Source organism: Eublepharis macularius, chromosome 2, assembly GCF_028583425.1.
Source record: "Eublepharis macularius isolate TG4126 chromosome 2, MPM_Emac_v1.0, whole genome shotgun sequence".
Taxonomy (NCBI): domain Eukaryota; kingdom Metazoa; phylum Chordata; class Lepidosauria; order Squamata; family Eublepharidae; genus Eublepharis; species Eublepharis macularius.
In genome coordinates this window covers 11,722,413-11,739,542 of record NC_072791.1, presented here as the reverse complement: position 1 = coordinate 11,739,542, position 17,130 = coordinate 11,722,413, and the positions used below count along the sequence as shown (strand labels likewise).

The window sequence follows — 17,130 nt, the reverse complement described above, 5'->3', positions numbered from 1 at the left end:
TATGGGTTCTGTGTAGGGTTGCCAGGTACCCCTCACCTCTTCTTGGGAGGATGGAGTCCCTGGCACTTACCTTCTGTGCTGCATGAGGTCGTGTTTCTGCACGTGTGCCCCAGAGCCAGCGTGACGTTGTCATTCCAGAACTGACTTCACTATGCTGGCTGTGTAAGCGCTCCCATGCTCTGAACGGGGCCAATTCGGCCTGGTTGGAGCCCAAATTGGCCTTAAACGAAACGTGGGAACACTCCTGCAGGCAGCGTGATGATGTTACTTTCAGAAGTGACATCGCCGCACTGATTGAGCCTGCGCACGTGGCACATGCTCCGTCCTGAGGTGCCTGCCAGTGGTGGGCAACCTCTGGGAGCTTGCCTCCTGCCAATCACTGGGTGATCTGCAGACAAGGGGGCAAGACCCCAGGAGTTTGTGTCTTGCTTTTCTGAGAGAGGGGGGTGTGTTTCTTGGAGTGCCGGGGGGGGGGAGGCATTTGGGTGAGATTTCCTAGGTGTTTTCCACCTAGGGACACTCTGTTTCCTCATTGCTGCTACAGCTGCCTACAGGGCTCCACCAGGCAAGTGTCTCTGTAGTTCCCTGTCAGTCCCCCAGCAGCGGCCTGGCCATCTCCCTCCCTAACACTCGCACACTGTGCCTCCATGACTTTTTGATTTTTCAAAAAATTGACTCCATCGTTATAACATTTTAACAGTCTGTCTCGCAGATTTTCCATTTTCCCAGCTTTCATTTTTAAAACAGCAAATCTTGAACCCCCTTTGTTGTGGAGATATGCTTCTCCCCTTATATTTCTTTTCTGCACCACTATTACACTGACAGATTCTTGTCTAGCCGGCCTAATTGGTCCTCCTGGCTGCCTGGACACTGACTGGAGGAGGGGGATGCGGGGTCGGGAGGGGGGACAGATGAAGTTGTACCACAGGCTCCCAACCCATCAAAAATTTTCTCCTGGAGGCCATAATAACAAACTTACTTCTGATTAGAAGCCCTTTATCCTCCTTAGCTATTCTAGAGCGGGACATTTGCTGCTCCACCATCCTCAGCCTGCCCAGTCTTAGGCTTGCCAACTCCTGCTTGGGAAATACCTGGAGATTTGGGGGTGGAACCTGTGATGGGAATTGTTAGGAAGAGAAGGAACCGCATTTCCAAAACCTTGTTCTCCAGTGTCTTTAATGCTTCCCGCTGTTTTTTGTGGTGCTAGCATTCACGTAGTGCCCGTTCCAGCTTGTTTTGTGCTGTTCCAGGAGCCCTTTGGCTGGGAAAGGGTTAATAAAAGTGTGCCTCTTCAGTGTTTTCGTTTCTAAAATCTTGTTCTGCTGTGTCTTTAAGGCTTCCTGCTGTTTTGTGTGTGTGTGTGTTGTACTGGAATTCATTTAATGCCTGTTCTGGCCTGTTCCATGTTGTTCTGGGAGCATTTTTGCAGAGAAAGGGTTAATAAAAAAAGAATATTTTCATTTCTAAAATATTGTTCTCCAGTGGATCTCTGCTTTGGAGCCCCATTTTTGTATCATCGTGGCGGCATGAAGCAGTGGGTGTGTGATTTTTGTGGTGCAGTCTGTGGCTATGGACATGATATGATTTGATGGTGAGCTTTGGGAGAACCCCATTTAAAAATCCTCAGGTTCCCTGAGGCTCCGTGCCTTGGAGTCTTCTTTTTGCACTGTGACACTGCCCTGAAGGGGTGGATGTATGGTTGTTATGATGCTGCCTGTAGCCTAAGAAATGATCTACAATGTGAGGGCTGGTTTATTTTGTTTCAATGTAAAAATGCACCCTTCGCAGGACAAAGCCAGACACGGGGTGGGGTTGGCTTCTGAGCAGTCCATCTAAGGGTTAAAGGGAAGAAAATCTCCATTCCTAGAAAGGCCTGAAGACAGAAAGTCACCTGATTTGCCACTGGCACTTCCTGTATTGAGTGTGGAAGGGGAGGCACCACTAGAAGCCTTTTTAAAAAGAGGTAAGCAATGGATGGACGAATGTTTCCTTCGCAAGATGCCTCCCTGCTTTTGGCATCAGTAGCCAGAGGGCTCCGTTCACCCCCAGGGCTTTCCTTCCAGCTCTCTGGCAGCTGCTCTTCCCTGGCGGTGGAGCTGAGTCCTCCTTGCAATAAGGGAGGCATCTCCGGCCACCTTTTAGACTCTGCAGCTCAGCAAGCCTCAGCCCTCCCCTTGCTTGACTAAAGGGAATAGAGATTCTCTGGTTTGATGGTTTCCCCTCAAGGAATCCCAGAGAGTGGAAGGGGGCAGCTTGTTCAGGGATCCATAGAATTCGATCCCAGGGTTCAATCCTCCTGTAATTTGGGGGTTCTTTAGTGAACACTTAAGAAGACATTCCCAGCAAACTCTGTGCTGTTTAGTTGAACAATGCCTCCCTTCTAATCCCTCCCGACATTTCCCCCCATAGAAAATAATCTCTAGATAAATTCTGGATTCTCTAATTGGATTGGAGTATCTCCCCAGGGGAGGGAGGGAGGGAGGGAAGCTCCGTAGCTCTGACGGCTTCTATGGACAAACCAGACTGCTGTTGAAATCCTCTCCGGTCTCTGCAGCATGATTCGAGAAATCCAGCATCTGCAGGACTCTCAGTTGCTCCCTTCTGCTCCTGGTTCTCACTTCTTCTAACTTCTCACCATTTCATAAATATGCACTCCACAGCTGGTCCCATGTCACGTTCTCTGGCATCTGAATGCTGCAGGAATCTTTAGTTTATAGTTTAGCTACAAGTGGGGGCCTGCGCGGACTTTCGGACATGGCTTGTCCCCGTTTCCTGCTTCCTTCTCTCTTTCCCACTTACCTTTCTCTGCCCCCTTCTTCACCTTTCATATTTCCCTGTATCCCCTTCCTGACAGTATTTCCTCTTTTGCTCCCCCTTCCAGCCTCCATATGCTCACCTTTCTCTGTCCTTCACTTCTTCATACCCACTAAACAACTTACCTATTATCTTCCCCGCATTTTCATCTATATATTCATCTCTCTATATTTATTATATTTATTATTTCATTTATATGTTGTGTTGATCCACAGTGAGAATCCAAAGCAGCTGACCTTATTCTCCTTGCTTCCATATTAACATCACAACAACCCTGCAAGGTAGGTTAGGCTGTAGTGTGTGATCAATGTGATCCAGTGAGATTCCACTGGATCAATGTGATCCTGTGAGCTTCCACAGTGGTGATTTGAACCTGGGTCTCCCAGATCCTACACTGAAACTATGACCAATATACTATACTGGCTTTGGAGGAGGAGACTGCTTTTGAAAAAGAGCAAGCAGCCAGGCCTGGGTGAGTCATGCAAGTCAAGTGGATGAGTGGTTGCTTTTGGGTCTGGCTCCAATGAATCCTCCCTCAGAGGCAAAAACAACCCCAGAAAGGACCCTGTCGCTTCCCCCTGCATTTTACTGACAGAAACCAAGCCTGGAATACTGGGTGACCAGTCATGGTTGCCTAGCAACAACCACTAAGGCATCAGGGCCGTTTCCAGATGGCTTACCTTCTCCCGGAACGGCGTGCCTCATTGCGGTGAAAATGCGAAATATCGCATTTCCTCTAGCGAGTTTTGCGTGATGTCGCACAAAACTCGCGAGAGGAAATGCGATATTTTGCATTTTCGCCGCAACGAGGCATGCTGTTCTGGGAGAAGGTAAGCTGTCTGGAAACGGCCCTGGTTAAAGCTACAGGCACTCCTTTTATCATTTGGGGTTATTTTAAAACACTTTTTTTTTGGATTTTAGGTTGTTTTGCAAACCAATGGCATTTTTCAAGTTCATAGGAAGATCTGTCTTCTCAGTTCATGACTCCAGTTTCTGGATTTAAGTACGCTCAGATCAGGGCCACTTGCCTATTAGTATATGTGTTTTTATTAAGCAGAGGGGAGCCTTTCCGCTTCCTGTGTGGAGGCTCATCTTCACTTGCCACATCCGGCTTCTTATCTACGAATTCCTTTGATTCCAAGACAGTCCATGACCTTTCATGAGTCATGGGTCACCCCTTGAGATGCAGGTGTCCATATTTCTCTCTCCAATAGATCTGTCTTCTCTTTGCAGGAGATCATAGATCCAGCACCTTCCTTGATAGAAGAATCTGGCAGAGGAGGAAGCTGATCCACTGGTCCAGGGGGAGGCTTTGGAGCAGAAAAGATGATGAAGGGAGAGCTGGACTCAGTCGGTCCAGGAGCAAGAAAAGGTCCTGATACCACTGAGGCTGGGAGCACAAGGGAACTGTTGGGAGGAACCATACAGAAGAGCCTGGGAGAGGATTTTCCCCCTTCAGATGCACAGCGCCAGCAATTCAGGCACTTCCGTTACCAGGAGGCCGAAGGGCCCCGAAAGGTCTGCAGCCGACTCCACCGCCTTTGCCTCCAGTGGCTGAAGCCAGAAAGGCACAGCAAGAAGGAGATCCTGGACCTGGTGATCCTGGACCAGTTCCTGGCTATCCTGCCCCCAGAGATGGAGAGCTGGGTCCGGGAATGTAGACCGGAGAGCAGTTCCCAGGCAGTGGCCCTGGCAGAAGGGTTCCTCCTGAGCCACGCAGAGGGCGAGAATCAAGATAAGCAGGTAAGAGGAATTCCTTTAGGTAGTATGTGGGGGACAGGATATGATCAGGGATGCCCTCAAAATCCATACAGACGGCTCCAACTTTTTTAGCCCCTTCCCCCCCATACCTTTTTCCTGTTCCCTTTCTCAACAGTTTCTCCTTTGTGGGATCCCTCTTCTCTTTCAGGTGCAAGAGAAGATCAACTATTACTACAAGGCAGCTTTTTGGGGTAAGATCAAAATAGCTGTTGTACTTACTGGATAGCCTCTTTGAGTGTATGTGGGCTGCTTTTATCCCCCCCCCCCTTCCATTGGTCTAGTGTGGGAAAGATGCTCACTCGTAGTTCTCAGTTCAGACATATTCATTTGGAAAAGTAATTGGAAGAATAATGGTTTACACCATAACCTCTCTCCAATCCTATAACATAATTCAGTAAGCATGTTCCCAACTACTCACTGGGATTCTACAGCACAGGCCTGGTAGTGCACCCCTAGCGGGGATAAGAGGAGAGTCGCTCCCCTCCTGCAGCAGCCCAATCCTGTGCTGATGGGCCGAAACTGGCTGTCGATGGGGCGGAACGGGCTGCTGCTGGGCGCAGAAGCTCATCAGGTCACTCAGCTCCACCTCTCCTACCCCTCACCACCTGCAGCGGCCCAAGCAGTGGCCCACTCCAACCCCAGTGATGCCTGAACGGGCAGTTGCTAGGTGTAGGAGCTGGGTGCCTGGTGCGTCTCCCCCCCCCAAACCTCGACCCCAGAGCCTGGAGATGGGTGGGCATGCCTGCAGCCCTTCACAGGAGCTGATCGCGGCTGCAAAGAGCTGGGAGGTTTGCCCACCCCACCTGCCAAGCCTCCAGCCCTGGAGTCTAGAGACAGGCAGGCATGCCTGCAACCCTTCACGGTGGCGGTCGTGGCTGCAAAGGGTTGAGAGGCATGCCCCCCCCCACCTGCCAAGCCTCCAGCCCTGGAGTCTAGAGACGGGTGGCCACGCCTGCAGCCCTTCACGGCCACGATCGTGGCTGCGAAGGGCTGGGAGGCTTGCCCACCCGCCAAGCCTCCAGCTCCGGATCCTGGAGACGGGCGAGCATGCCTGAAGCCCTTCGCGGCCGTGATTGTGGCTGCGAAGGGCTGGGAGGTGCGCCCACTGACTTGCCAAACCTCCAGAGCCTGAAGATGGATTTGCGCGCCTGCAGACTTTCGCAGCTGCAATCCTGGCTGCGAAGGGCTGGGTTGCATGCTGACCTGCCTGCCAAGCCTCCAGCCCCAGATCATGGCCTCTCCCCCATGTCCTGCCCTCCTCCCACAACCCAGATTGGGCCACTTGGGAGGGGGCAAGGCCCAGCCGGGCCGCCTAGCCTTCCTCCCTCTGCCCCATATTGGGGTGTTGAGGAAGAGGCAATACCCAGCCCTGCCAGCCTGTCCTCCCTCCCCCGCCCCAGATCAGGGCCCTGGGCAGGGCATAATACTTGGCCTGCTAACCTGCCCTCCTCCCCTGCCCTGCCCTTCTCCCCCCAACCCTGATTGGGGCACTGGGGGGCAGTGCCCAGCCAGATGGCCCTGCCCTCCTCCCCCTGCCTCATATTGGGGGGGGGAATGGCTGGCCCAGCCCCCCTGCTCTTTCTAGAGCCAGTTGTATTTTTTGCCACGATGGATTTTGTTGCTAGTTGTTATATTTGTGAAAGAGTAACACGGTTAACCATTCGTATAACTACTTGGTAAAAATGCTAGTAGGTTTGTGGTTGCAAATAAAGAAAAATGATAGGTGGTTGTTGTGGGTTTTCCGGGCTGTATTGCCGTGGTCTTGGCATTGTAGTTCCTGACGTTTCGCCAGCAGCTGTGGCTGGCATCTTCAGAGGTGTAGCTACAGCTGCTGGCGAAACGTCAGGAACTACAATGCCAAGACCACGGCAATACAGCCCGGAAAACCCACAACAACCATCGTTCTCTGGCCGTGAAAGCCTTCGACAATACAAAAATGATAGGGATTTATCCCTTAACCATGATAAAGTCATAAGTGATGATTGATGTAAATTGATGTGAAAAATTAAGGAGATAGCGCGAGGGGCCAATAAAAAGAGGAACAAAACTATAAGCCTTGAGGAGGCCCCACGCTCTGCACAGGGCACACTCTTGATGTGGTGTTTTGCTCTGGGCAGGAGGAAGGTGGTGTGAAAATGGGAAGACTGAAGGTGGTGCCATTGTCAAGGCTGGATTTAGGCTTACTGGTATAACGGGACTGTGCATGGGTGGAGGATAAATTCCGGTGATCTGCAGCTACAGCCTGAGGGATCCAGCCGGTTTTCAGATGGCACGGGAAGAATTTCCTGCTGATATGTTTGGCGCTTCAATCAATATCCTGGTTGACTCCAGAATTAGGAATTGTCCCGGGGAATTGACATGTCTGCTCCTAGGTGCTCCTGAGGGCCTCAAGGCGATAAAAAGAAGAGATGGTATGGGAGACAGAAAAAGCTCCTTTTAAAGCCTACTCCATGGCGGTGATGGCAGCAAAGATCACTTCTAAGCCACCCCTGTGTCTGCACAGTGTAGGCCAGAGGAGTTGTTATGGGTGGTCCGAGGCCTGTGGGGATCTGGGCTGCAGGAGGAAGTCGAGGGCTCAGTGGCCCACTGTGACCATTTTGTTCAGCACTTTTCAGATAAAATATTCTGCATCAGTTCCCACTTGGAATCTATCGGGTTTAGTTAAAGCACGCTAACTAAACAAATTGCACTCAGGAAGCCTCTCATCCATGTTAAAGAACCAATAACTGTTTACTTAAGTTTAGTGGAGAGAAAGAGTTAGTAACTAATCTAACTAGCTAGGATGGCTCCTGGTTGATAGCAGGCCATCTGCTTCGTTTTGTCCTAGGAGGAGACACCCTGCTGCCTCTCCTGGTGCCCTCAGGGAAGAAGAAAGAGGAGGAAAGAAAGAAAGGAAGTTCCCCTGGAATACATTCTACCAGTCAGAGAAAGTGAGTGATAGCAGAGTAGCCAGGAAGGAAACTCATACTATCTACTTAACTATATGGTTCTTGCCTTCCTTTTGCTCTCCTTGCAGTCTTGAAGGTCTGAGCCAGAGAGATCACCAGTCCCTTTTTCTAACAGTTTCTGCATTAGCAGTGACAGAGTCAGATAGTTCCAGTGTGGAGCCACATCTGATTGTGTGGGATAGCGTTCTTGCTCACATGCAGAGATTCTTGGGTACGGTCACTACAATTCTATCAGTGGGTCTAGAGCAGCCTGTTTGTTGCATTTCAGAGTTCTTCCATCTTCAGTCTGTGCATTCTATACCACTGGAGAAATAGGCATATATTATATGTCTGTGATAACTGTACTAAGATTGGATTTTGCAAATGTATGGAATCAAACAATTATATAAAAATGCAATTATATAAAAATGAGCATGAGGAAAGAGAGGGAGAACCTTTTCTTCCCCACACAAGGAAATAAAATGCTGAATACCTGAAAAGTTTTGAATGTCTTCCACTTACCGTTTGATCCTTCCAGGTGAGGCTGTTAAACCAACAATAAATTCTTTGCCATCTCTTTGCGACAGAGAGAAAGCAGCTCCTATGTGGCCAGAGCAGGTAAGTGGAATTGCAATTCTTGTCCCCAAATGCCTCCATGAACCACCAACCTCTCCCTAGCCCAGAGAAACCCCTTTGCTCTCTTTCCCTTGCTTGCTATCTGTGCCGTTCACCAGAAGAACAATGGAAAAGTCCAATGGAAGTTTCAGTGCTTCAGCCAAGCTTCTAAGTATAGTCCTCTTGGCTTGTTCTCATAATGGGAAGATTTGTTCTATTGTCTGAGTAGATAGAGGAGTTTATTTTTTTTCTCTTTTCAGGGTCTGGTGACCTTCGAGGAGGTGTCTGTTCACTTCACTGAGGAGGAGTGGGCTCTACTGGATGCGGAAAAAAGAAGCCTTCACAAGGAAGTCATGGAAGAGAATTTTCGGAATGTGGCCTCTCTGGGTAAGGGTCCCCTTCCCTTCCTTCATAGCTGCTGAAGGCAGAAATTTAAGAAGGGCTTTTCCAACGGAGACTCTCAATAGGAGAGTCCACACGAGGATAAAGGAGGGACGTCTGCATCTCTAGTGAATTCCTCAAGTACTAGTTTGTAAGCTAAAATAATTGGTTTGTAAACTAAAAGGAACAGTTTATGGGATGTGAACAGGGCCTCCTCATAGGCCTTCCAGAGCAGCTAAGGAGGATATAATTTTAAATAACAACCATAATAGTGTTTACATTTATATAGGGCCTTCGTTTTAGGTATGAATATTTTTGTGTTGTGCAGACCATTTTCTGGTGTATCTGGCTAACCTTCAGTCCCTGGAGAACAGAGATATTTTTGAAGAAGAAAGAGCTAAGGGTAAATAGGAAAGCTTTCTCAAATGGTTAGAACACAGAACAAAATGTAGGTTTATGGGTGCCTAATTTTGGGAGAAATTGCTATAGACTGTCCAGTTGTATTCAACATTTATTTATTTATTTAGATGCCTCTTCAAATAACACAACACGAATCATCAATAACAAAATTTAAATAAGCAGAACAGCATACAAGACCAACTGAGTTGTTCTTAAAAATATCCAGAGAATACTCCTGAGAAGAAACGCAGGCCATAGAACACCTGAAAAAGTGAAACCCTTTAGTTCAAAGCAGATTTTAAGAAACTTAAAGTTACGTTGGGTAGAATCCCATGGTCAGAAATACTTAAGGACAAGGGAGTTCAAGAAGTGTGGGAGTTTCTTAAAGCAAATTATTAAAGACACAGTCACAAATGATCTATTTGAAAAGGGAAACTGGGAGGAGCCTAAAGAAGTCAAAGTGGCTGGGAGAAGCCTAAAGCAGTCAAGCTTTCTAAAGAGTTGAGAAGTAAAAAAAGACTCAGTTAGGAAATGGAAGGAGGGCGTTACATTCAAATATAAATATAAACAAATAACCAGTGCTATTAGGGAGAGTGTTAGAAAACCTATAATTCAGTATGAGCTTAGGCTAGCCAGACATGTTAAAAACAACCAAAAAGGGTTCTTTGCTTATATTCAAAGTAAGAAAAAGAGCAAGGACATGGTAGGCCGATTGCAGGGACAGGGAAGTGAAATTGTAACAGGCGATGAAGAGAGGGCAGAACTGCTGAATTCCTACTTTTCCTACGAGGGAGATAGTGCTCAACATGGCAATAACAGAACACATAATGGGGGAAGGGAGTTACAGCCTAGGGTCAGCATAGAGATAGTAGGTAAATATCTAATTTCTTTAAATGAAAGTCTTCAGTGCTGGATGAATTGCACCCAAGGGTACTAAAAGAACTCGCAAATGTTATTTCTGAGCCTCTGTCCATCAACAAATCCACACAGGTAAGAAAACTAGTTGACAGATGGCACCTAACGACTTCTTGTTAATAGAGATGGGCACGAACAGGAAAAGAACCCGAACACGATGTTTGTTGTTCGTTGCCATCCACAAACAGGTTTGCAAACATCCCACTACTAGAGATGGGCACGAACAGCAATAAGAACAAAAAAAAGGTCATGGACAGACCAATCAGCTGTTTTGTGAGCAAGCTGTTGGTGATGCCCCCGTTCCCGACGAATGTGTGTTCATTCCAAGCCCTGTTCATGGTGTTCATCAGCCATTCATAAACCCAGATAGTCTGGCACCTTTCAATCAATTCCCTAGGCAACATAGGCATAGACTGTCTGAACTCCATCTGAACTTCTGGCTTTCCTTCTGGCTTTAACCCTTCAAAGTAGCTTCCAGCAGACAGTCCAATTTTTGCCACTGTGAAGAGAAAATGACAGGAAAGGGGGAGACCCATTGATCATGCCTTTCCCGGGGTGCAATCTCTCTGAAACTTGGGGGGGGGGGTCTTCAGAGGACAGTGAAAACTTGACTGCCTGTTGAAAGCTACTTTGAGGGGTTACAAACTGACCTTCTCAATGTCCAATACCCACCAAATTTGCAAGGGACATAGTCCAACAGGATTCCGGTTAATGTCCTGTTTCGTAGTCCTTCCTCTTTATCACAGGAATTGTGTTTATTTCTGCAAAGAAATATCATAATAAGGGCTCTGTCACAGTTTTTAACTTTTAACATAAAGTATGACTGCTTCCTCGACTCATGGTGTCCCAGCACATAAATTCACAACCGCAATTAATGCTTGGTCTCAGGCTGGTGACATCTGCTTTCACACTGAACCCTTTTAAGCAGGTAGAACGACCTTTCATATACATCCTTAAAGGTACAATGATCCGAATCACGTTACATACCAATTACATATACATCATCAATGGGAATTCATATCCCTTTATAATTAAAGTTCACAAGTAACAGAAATACTCAAATGTTTGTATTCAAACCCCGTGGACCTGTGCAATCTAATTCAAACGCCCAATAGGCTTCTCTTCTCAACAGCTCATTGCTGAAATCCTTTGATCTTTCTGGTTTAAGAATCTCAATGACTGAAAACCTGAACTGTCTCTCACTAGTATGGTTATTCAGAAAGTGTTGAGTTAGTGATGCCTCAAGAGATCTACTCTTGATCCTAGAAATATGTTCTTAAATGCAAATCTTACCTGCTCTACTAGTGCTTCCTACACAAATATGGGGGCAGCTGCATTCAATTGCATAAACGACACCTGGGGTGCTACAGGTAGGGAATTGCCTGAGTCTAATTTCCCTCTGAATTGAATTGATTTTAAACGTAGGTCCCATGGATGCCAGGTCACAGATGTTGCACTTGCCACATCTAAAGTGCCCTATAGGTTTTGAATCTACTGCCATGCAATTAACATTGTTAACTGATTACCCAGGGAAGAAGTTGGGAATCCTTTGTTTAACTGGCAACTGCAGCCTGAAGAAATCTACATTGCTAAATGATTACCCAGGGAAGAAGTTGGGAATCTTTTATTTAACTGGCAATTGCAGGCTGAAAATCAAATTGACGTTGCAAATGGATATCTGCGGTCTATTCCTTTACTAGCAACATTTGTTGCAAATTGACATTATACTGCGATTTATACTTTTATTAGCAACATTTGTTGCAAATTGGAACCGTTGTATACATGTTTATATGACTGAGCTACGACATATAAGCTCCAATACATTCTGTTTCATTTACTGTTCAATGCTAATTGTATGTATATGTAGATTAATTGAATTTATGAGAGAATATAAATCAAGTAGTAGGTTGGAAAACTGGGCTGAAACAAATAAAATGAATTTCAGCAAAGATAAAGGTAAAGTTCGGCGTTTAGGAAGGGAAAATCAAATGCATAATTATAGCATGGGGGAGACTTGTCTTGGTAGTAGTATCTGCGAAAAGGATCTAGGGGTCTTAGAAGAACATACACTGAACATGAGTCAGCAGTGTGATATGATAGCTAAAAAGGCAAATGTAATTTTTGGCTGTATCAACAGAAATATATTATCCTGATCACGTTAAGTGATGGCGTCGCCCTACTCTGCTCTGGTTAGACCTCACTTAGAGTACTGTGTTCAGTTTTGGGACCACAATTTTAAAAGGGTATAGACAAGCTGAAAAGTGTCCAGAGGAGGCAATGAAGATGGTGAGGGGTCTGGAGACCAAGTCCTATGAGGAAAGGTTGGAGGAGCTCGGTACGTTTAGCCTGGAGAGGAGATGACAGAGAGGTGATATGATAACCATCTTCAAGTACGTGAAGGACTGTCATATAGAGGATGGTGATTAGTTGTTTTCCATTGCCCCAGAAGGTCCGACTAGACCCAACAGGTTGAAATTAAATCGAAATAGTTTTCGGCTAAACATTAGGAAGAACTTCCTGACAGAGCAGTCCCTCAGTGGAACAGGGCTTCCTCGGGAGGTGGTTTTTAATTAGAGGTTAGATAGCCACCTGACAGTAATGCTAATTCTGTGAATCATGGTAGATTATGAGAGGGAGGGGAGGAAGGGTTACTTAGTTCTCATGGATCGCTAGGTTGGGGTCAAGAAGGAATTTTCCCCAGGCCAGTTCGGCTAGAAATCCTGAAGGTATTTTCCATCTTCTGGCCATGAAGCAGGGGTCACTGGGGGTATGTGGGGGGGGGGTAGTTGAGAATTTCCTGCATTGTGCAGGGGTTTGACTAGATGATCCTGGAGGTCCCTTCCAACTCTATGATTCTATGACTTCTTTTGGCTAACCTTCAGTCCCTGTAGAACAGAGATATTTTTGAAGAAGAAACAGCTAAGGATAAATAGGAAAGCTTTCTCAAAAGGTTAGAACAGAGAACAAAACATATGCTTATTGGTGCCTAATCTTGGAGGAAATTTCTAAACAATACCCAGATGTGTCCAACATTTATTTATTTATTTAAATGCCACTCCAGATAACATAATATGAAGTACGAATAAGAAAATTTAATCCAGGATCAAAACAGCATAAAACAGCCACAGCGTAGCCTCAAAAATATCTACAGAACATTTCTCAGGAAAGAAGCAGAGCACCTAAGAACGAGAAAGGCCTGGTTGAAAAGAAATGTTTTGACCCGGCAGTAAAAGATAACAAAGTAGGCTCCAAGTAAGTTTCTAGAAGGGAGGAGAAACTCCTAAAAATGCCCCATGTCTTGTGAATGCCGATATCTCTACTTAGGTGCACTGAGAGCAGGACTTGGGGTGGAAGAACTTAACGGTGGGGTGGGACACTTGAAGGACTCTGGCCCCATTTAGGGCCTTACAGGAAGAAGCAGAACCAGTTGAAGCTGATGAGATTGTTCCCCCTAGATGAGAATTCTTTCTTCTGATTGGCTGTAGTCTTTTGGAGAGAGGGGATTGGACCTGGGGTGTGATGCGTCCAGGGCAGATGATCTGTTGCGGGGAGGCCAGCAGGCCCATACCTTTATTTCTTCTTTTCTATGAAACTAAATTGGGATGGGAAGCAAATGCAGGAGAAGGTGGAATCAAGATTGAGGATGGTCGTGACAGGCTGGATAACTAGGCTAAAACTAATGAAATAATAACCTTGTGCTTATATACTGCCTTCTCTGGACAGATTAGTGGCGTACTGAGAGCAGTTCGCCTGGAGGGAAGGAAACTGAGAGGTGATATGACAGCCCTCGTCAAGTATTTGAATGGCTGTCACATAGAGGATGGAGCAGAGTTATTTTCCATTGCTCCAGAGGGTCGGATCAGAAACTAAATTAAAACAAAGGAGTTGTTGGCTAAACAGCAAGAAGACCTTCCTGACAGTTAGAGCAGTTCCTCAGTGGGCTTCTTCAGGAGATGGTGGGCTCTCCTACTTTGGAAGTTTTTCAGTAGAGGCTTGATGGTCGTTTGTCAGCAGTGCTGATTTTATGACTCAGTATGAACTTAGGCAGATCATGAGAGGGAGAACAGGGAGAAAAGAACCAGTGCTCTGCTCCTGTGAACGTTCCTTATGTTCCCAGGGTAATGCTGATAGCAACTTTGGGGTCAGGAAGGATTTTCTCTCCAGGCCAGATTGGCCAGGGACCCTGCAAGGATTTTTTGCCGTCCTCTGGACATAGGGCAGTGGTCACTGAGGGATTAGAGGGAGTTAGCAGTGAATTTCCTTTATTATGCATGAGATTGGACTAGATGACCCTTTGGATCCCTTCCAGCTCTATTTTTTAAAAATGTTTACTCTACATGAAATCTCAATACTTAAAATTTAATAAGTGGCAGGCTATGTCTCCACTTTAAGGGATTTCATTCCTGTTATTATCAAGAGTTGTTAATGGCCATTTTTCCTTGATTCTGCTTTTGTTTTAAGATCTTACCTGTCTCCTCTTTATTCCAGAGGCTGATAGTCCCCACAGAAAGCCTGAGGGAGAACCACAACAATTCTCATTAGAAGATGAACGGCAGAGAAGCAGCAATGGGGAAAAAAGGAAGCGGGAGGAGGAATCATCTCATCAACACATTTACACAGGGGAGAAACAATATATACGCGTAGAATGTGGAAAGAGCTTTGCTAAGAAAGCACAGTTTACTGCCCATCAAAAAATCCACAAAACGGAGAAATCATACAAATGTGTGGACTGTGGAAAGAGCTTTGCTCAGAAGACAGATTTTACTCGTCATCGACAAATCCACACAGGGGAGAAACCCTATAAATGTGTGGAATGTGGGAAGAGCTTTACTTCGAAAAGAAACCTTTCTTACCATCAACGAATCCACACAGGGGAGAAACAACTTACTCTCCATCGACGAATACATACTGGGAAGGAACTATATGAATGTAAGGAGTGTGGAAAGGGCTTTATTCAGAAAAGTGGACTTACTGTCCATCAACGAATGCATACAGGGGAGAAACCATATAAGTGTGTGGAGTGTGGAAAGAGCTTTGCTTACAGCTCCAACTTAACTGCCCATCGACGAATTCACACAGGGGAGAAACCCTATAAATGTGTGGAATGTGGGGAGAGCTTTACTTCGAAAAGAAACCTTTCTTACCATCAACAAATCCACACAGGGGAGAAACCCTATAAATGTGTGGAATGTGGGAAGAGCTTTTCTAGGAATGATGCCTTTAAAATCCATCAACGAACACACACAGGGGAGAAGCCATATAAATGTGTGGAGTGTGGAAAGAGCTTTACTCGGAACAGCCGCCTGAGTGTCCATCAACACGTCCATACAGGAGAGAAACCATATAAATGTGTGCAGTGTGGGAAGAGCTTTTCTAGGAATGCACAACTTACTCTCCATCGACGAATACATACAGGGAAGGAACTATATAAATGTAAGGAGTGTGGAAAGGGCTTTATTCAGAAAAGTGAACTTACTGTCCATCAACGAATACATACAGGGGAGAAACCATATAAGTGTGTGGAGTGTGGAAAGAGCTTTGCTTGCAGCTCCAACTTAACTGCCCATCGACGAATTCACACAGGGGAGAAACCATATAAGTGTGAGGAGTGTGGAAAGGGTTTTGGAAGGAAAATAAGCTTTACTGCCCATCAAAGAATCCACACAGGGGACAAACCATATAAATGTGTGCAGTGTGGGAAGAGCTTTACTCAGAGCAGCATCCTGCGTGTCCATCAACTAATCCACACAGGGGAGAAGCCATATAAATGCTTGGAGTGTGGAAAGAGTTTTATTCACAATGCAAAACTTACTGTCCATCAACGAATACACACAGGGGAGAAACCATATAAATGTATGGAATGTGATAAGATGTTTGCTAGGAGTTCCCAACTTATAGCCCATCAACACATCCACACAGAGGAGAAAGCATATAAATGTATGGTTTGTGGGAAGACCTTTTCTCGCAATGGATACCTTAATCTCCATCAACGAATCCACACAGGTGAGAAGCCGTATAAATGTGCAGAGTGTGGAAAGAGCTTTACTCGGTACAGCAATCTGAGTGTCCATCAACAAATCCACACAGGGGAGAGGCCATATAAATGCGTGGAGTGTGGGAAGAGCTTTGTTCAGAATGCCGCGCTTCATACCCATCGACAAGTCCACACAGGGGAGAAGCCATATAAATGTATGGAGTGTGGGAAGAGTTTTTATCGTAATTCAGACCTTACTGTCCATCAACGAATCCACACAGGGGAGAAACCGTATAAATGTATGGAGTGTGGAAAGAGCTTTCCTCAAAGCACCAACCTTATTACCCATCAAAGAGTCCACACAGGAGAGAAACCCTATAAATGTGTGCAGTGTGGGAAAAGCTTTGCAATGAAGACATCTCTTACTAAGCATCAACGTACGCACACTGGGGAGAAGCCCTATGAATGTGTGCACTGTAGGAAGAGCTTTTCTCGGAATTCCGTCCTTACTATCCATCAACGAGTCCACACAGGGGAGAAGCCATATAAATGTGGGGAGTGTGGGAAGAGCTTTGCTTGGAATAGAGACTTTAGTGTCCATCAACGAATCCACACAAGGGAGTAAGAACAGGAATTTATGGAGTGTTCCAATATGATACAGAAACAGAACAATTTGAAATGTGTATGCTAAAATGGATGCAAAATTTGGGAGAAGAAATAAAATTTGAACAATGGGGAAAAAAATTTTGAATTTTTTTTTATTTTTTTTATTACCTACATTAACTAACAATACAGAGGGAAAGAAGGGGGGCAGGGGAAGGAAAGAAAAAAACCCAGCAACATATAACAACACTACACTACAAATAATGCTTTCCCTTCATACTGCCATTATTAAAAAATTAAAACTTTGTAAGATTTTGATGGAGTGGTTGACCTTGCAAAATACAGATTACAATCCAAATTAAGTCTTCCTCCCCCCCCTGGGCCTCGGACGCAGTTCTCTCTGAGCAACTGCAACCGCAGTGCTCGTTCCCTCCCCCCCCCTTCAGACTTCAAATCCTTTTCTTCTTGCTTGGTGTCTTGCTGAAATTCTTGATTTTTGTCCTCAAAATCCCTTAGTTGATCTTCTGATGTTATCTTGTAAGCTTGATCTTTGTAACTAAACCAGATACCTTCCGGAAATAGCCATTTATACTTTATTCCACGTTCCCTCAGAAGAGCTACAAACTTTTTATACTTAAATCTTCTTTTCTGAACTAAAAATGGAACGTCCTTCAGTATCTTAACTTTATTACCCAGAAAGTTCAAATCCGCATTGTATGAGTTGTATAGGATAGTGTCTCG

General features: G+C 45.7%; 1 protein-coding gene across 2 annotated transcripts in view; it reads left to right on the top strand.

Moving 5' to 3' along the window:
- LOC129324808 (zinc finger protein 420-like) overlaps positions 1-16,515 on the top strand; it is a 35,545-nt gene extending 19,030 nt beyond the window's left edge. The window contains exons 1-4 of one of the 2 annotated variants that reach the window (XM_054972214.1): positions 4,740-4,766; positions 8,041-8,120; positions 8,378-8,504; positions 14,301-16,515. In XM_054972214.1, the coding sequence (XP_054828189.1) occupies positions 8,106-8,120; positions 8,378-8,504; positions 14,301-16,411 (2,253 nt within the window). In that variant the 5' untranslated portion in view covers positions 4,740-4,766; positions 8,041-8,105 and the 3' untranslated portion in view covers positions 16,412-16,515. Of the gene's footprint in view, positions 1-4,739; positions 4,767-8,040; positions 8,121-8,377; positions 8,505-14,300 lie in introns of those variants that run through there. The other variant, XM_054972215.1, reaches the window with a different exon arrangement.
- The last annotated feature ends 615 nt before the right edge of the window (positions 16,516-17,130 follow it).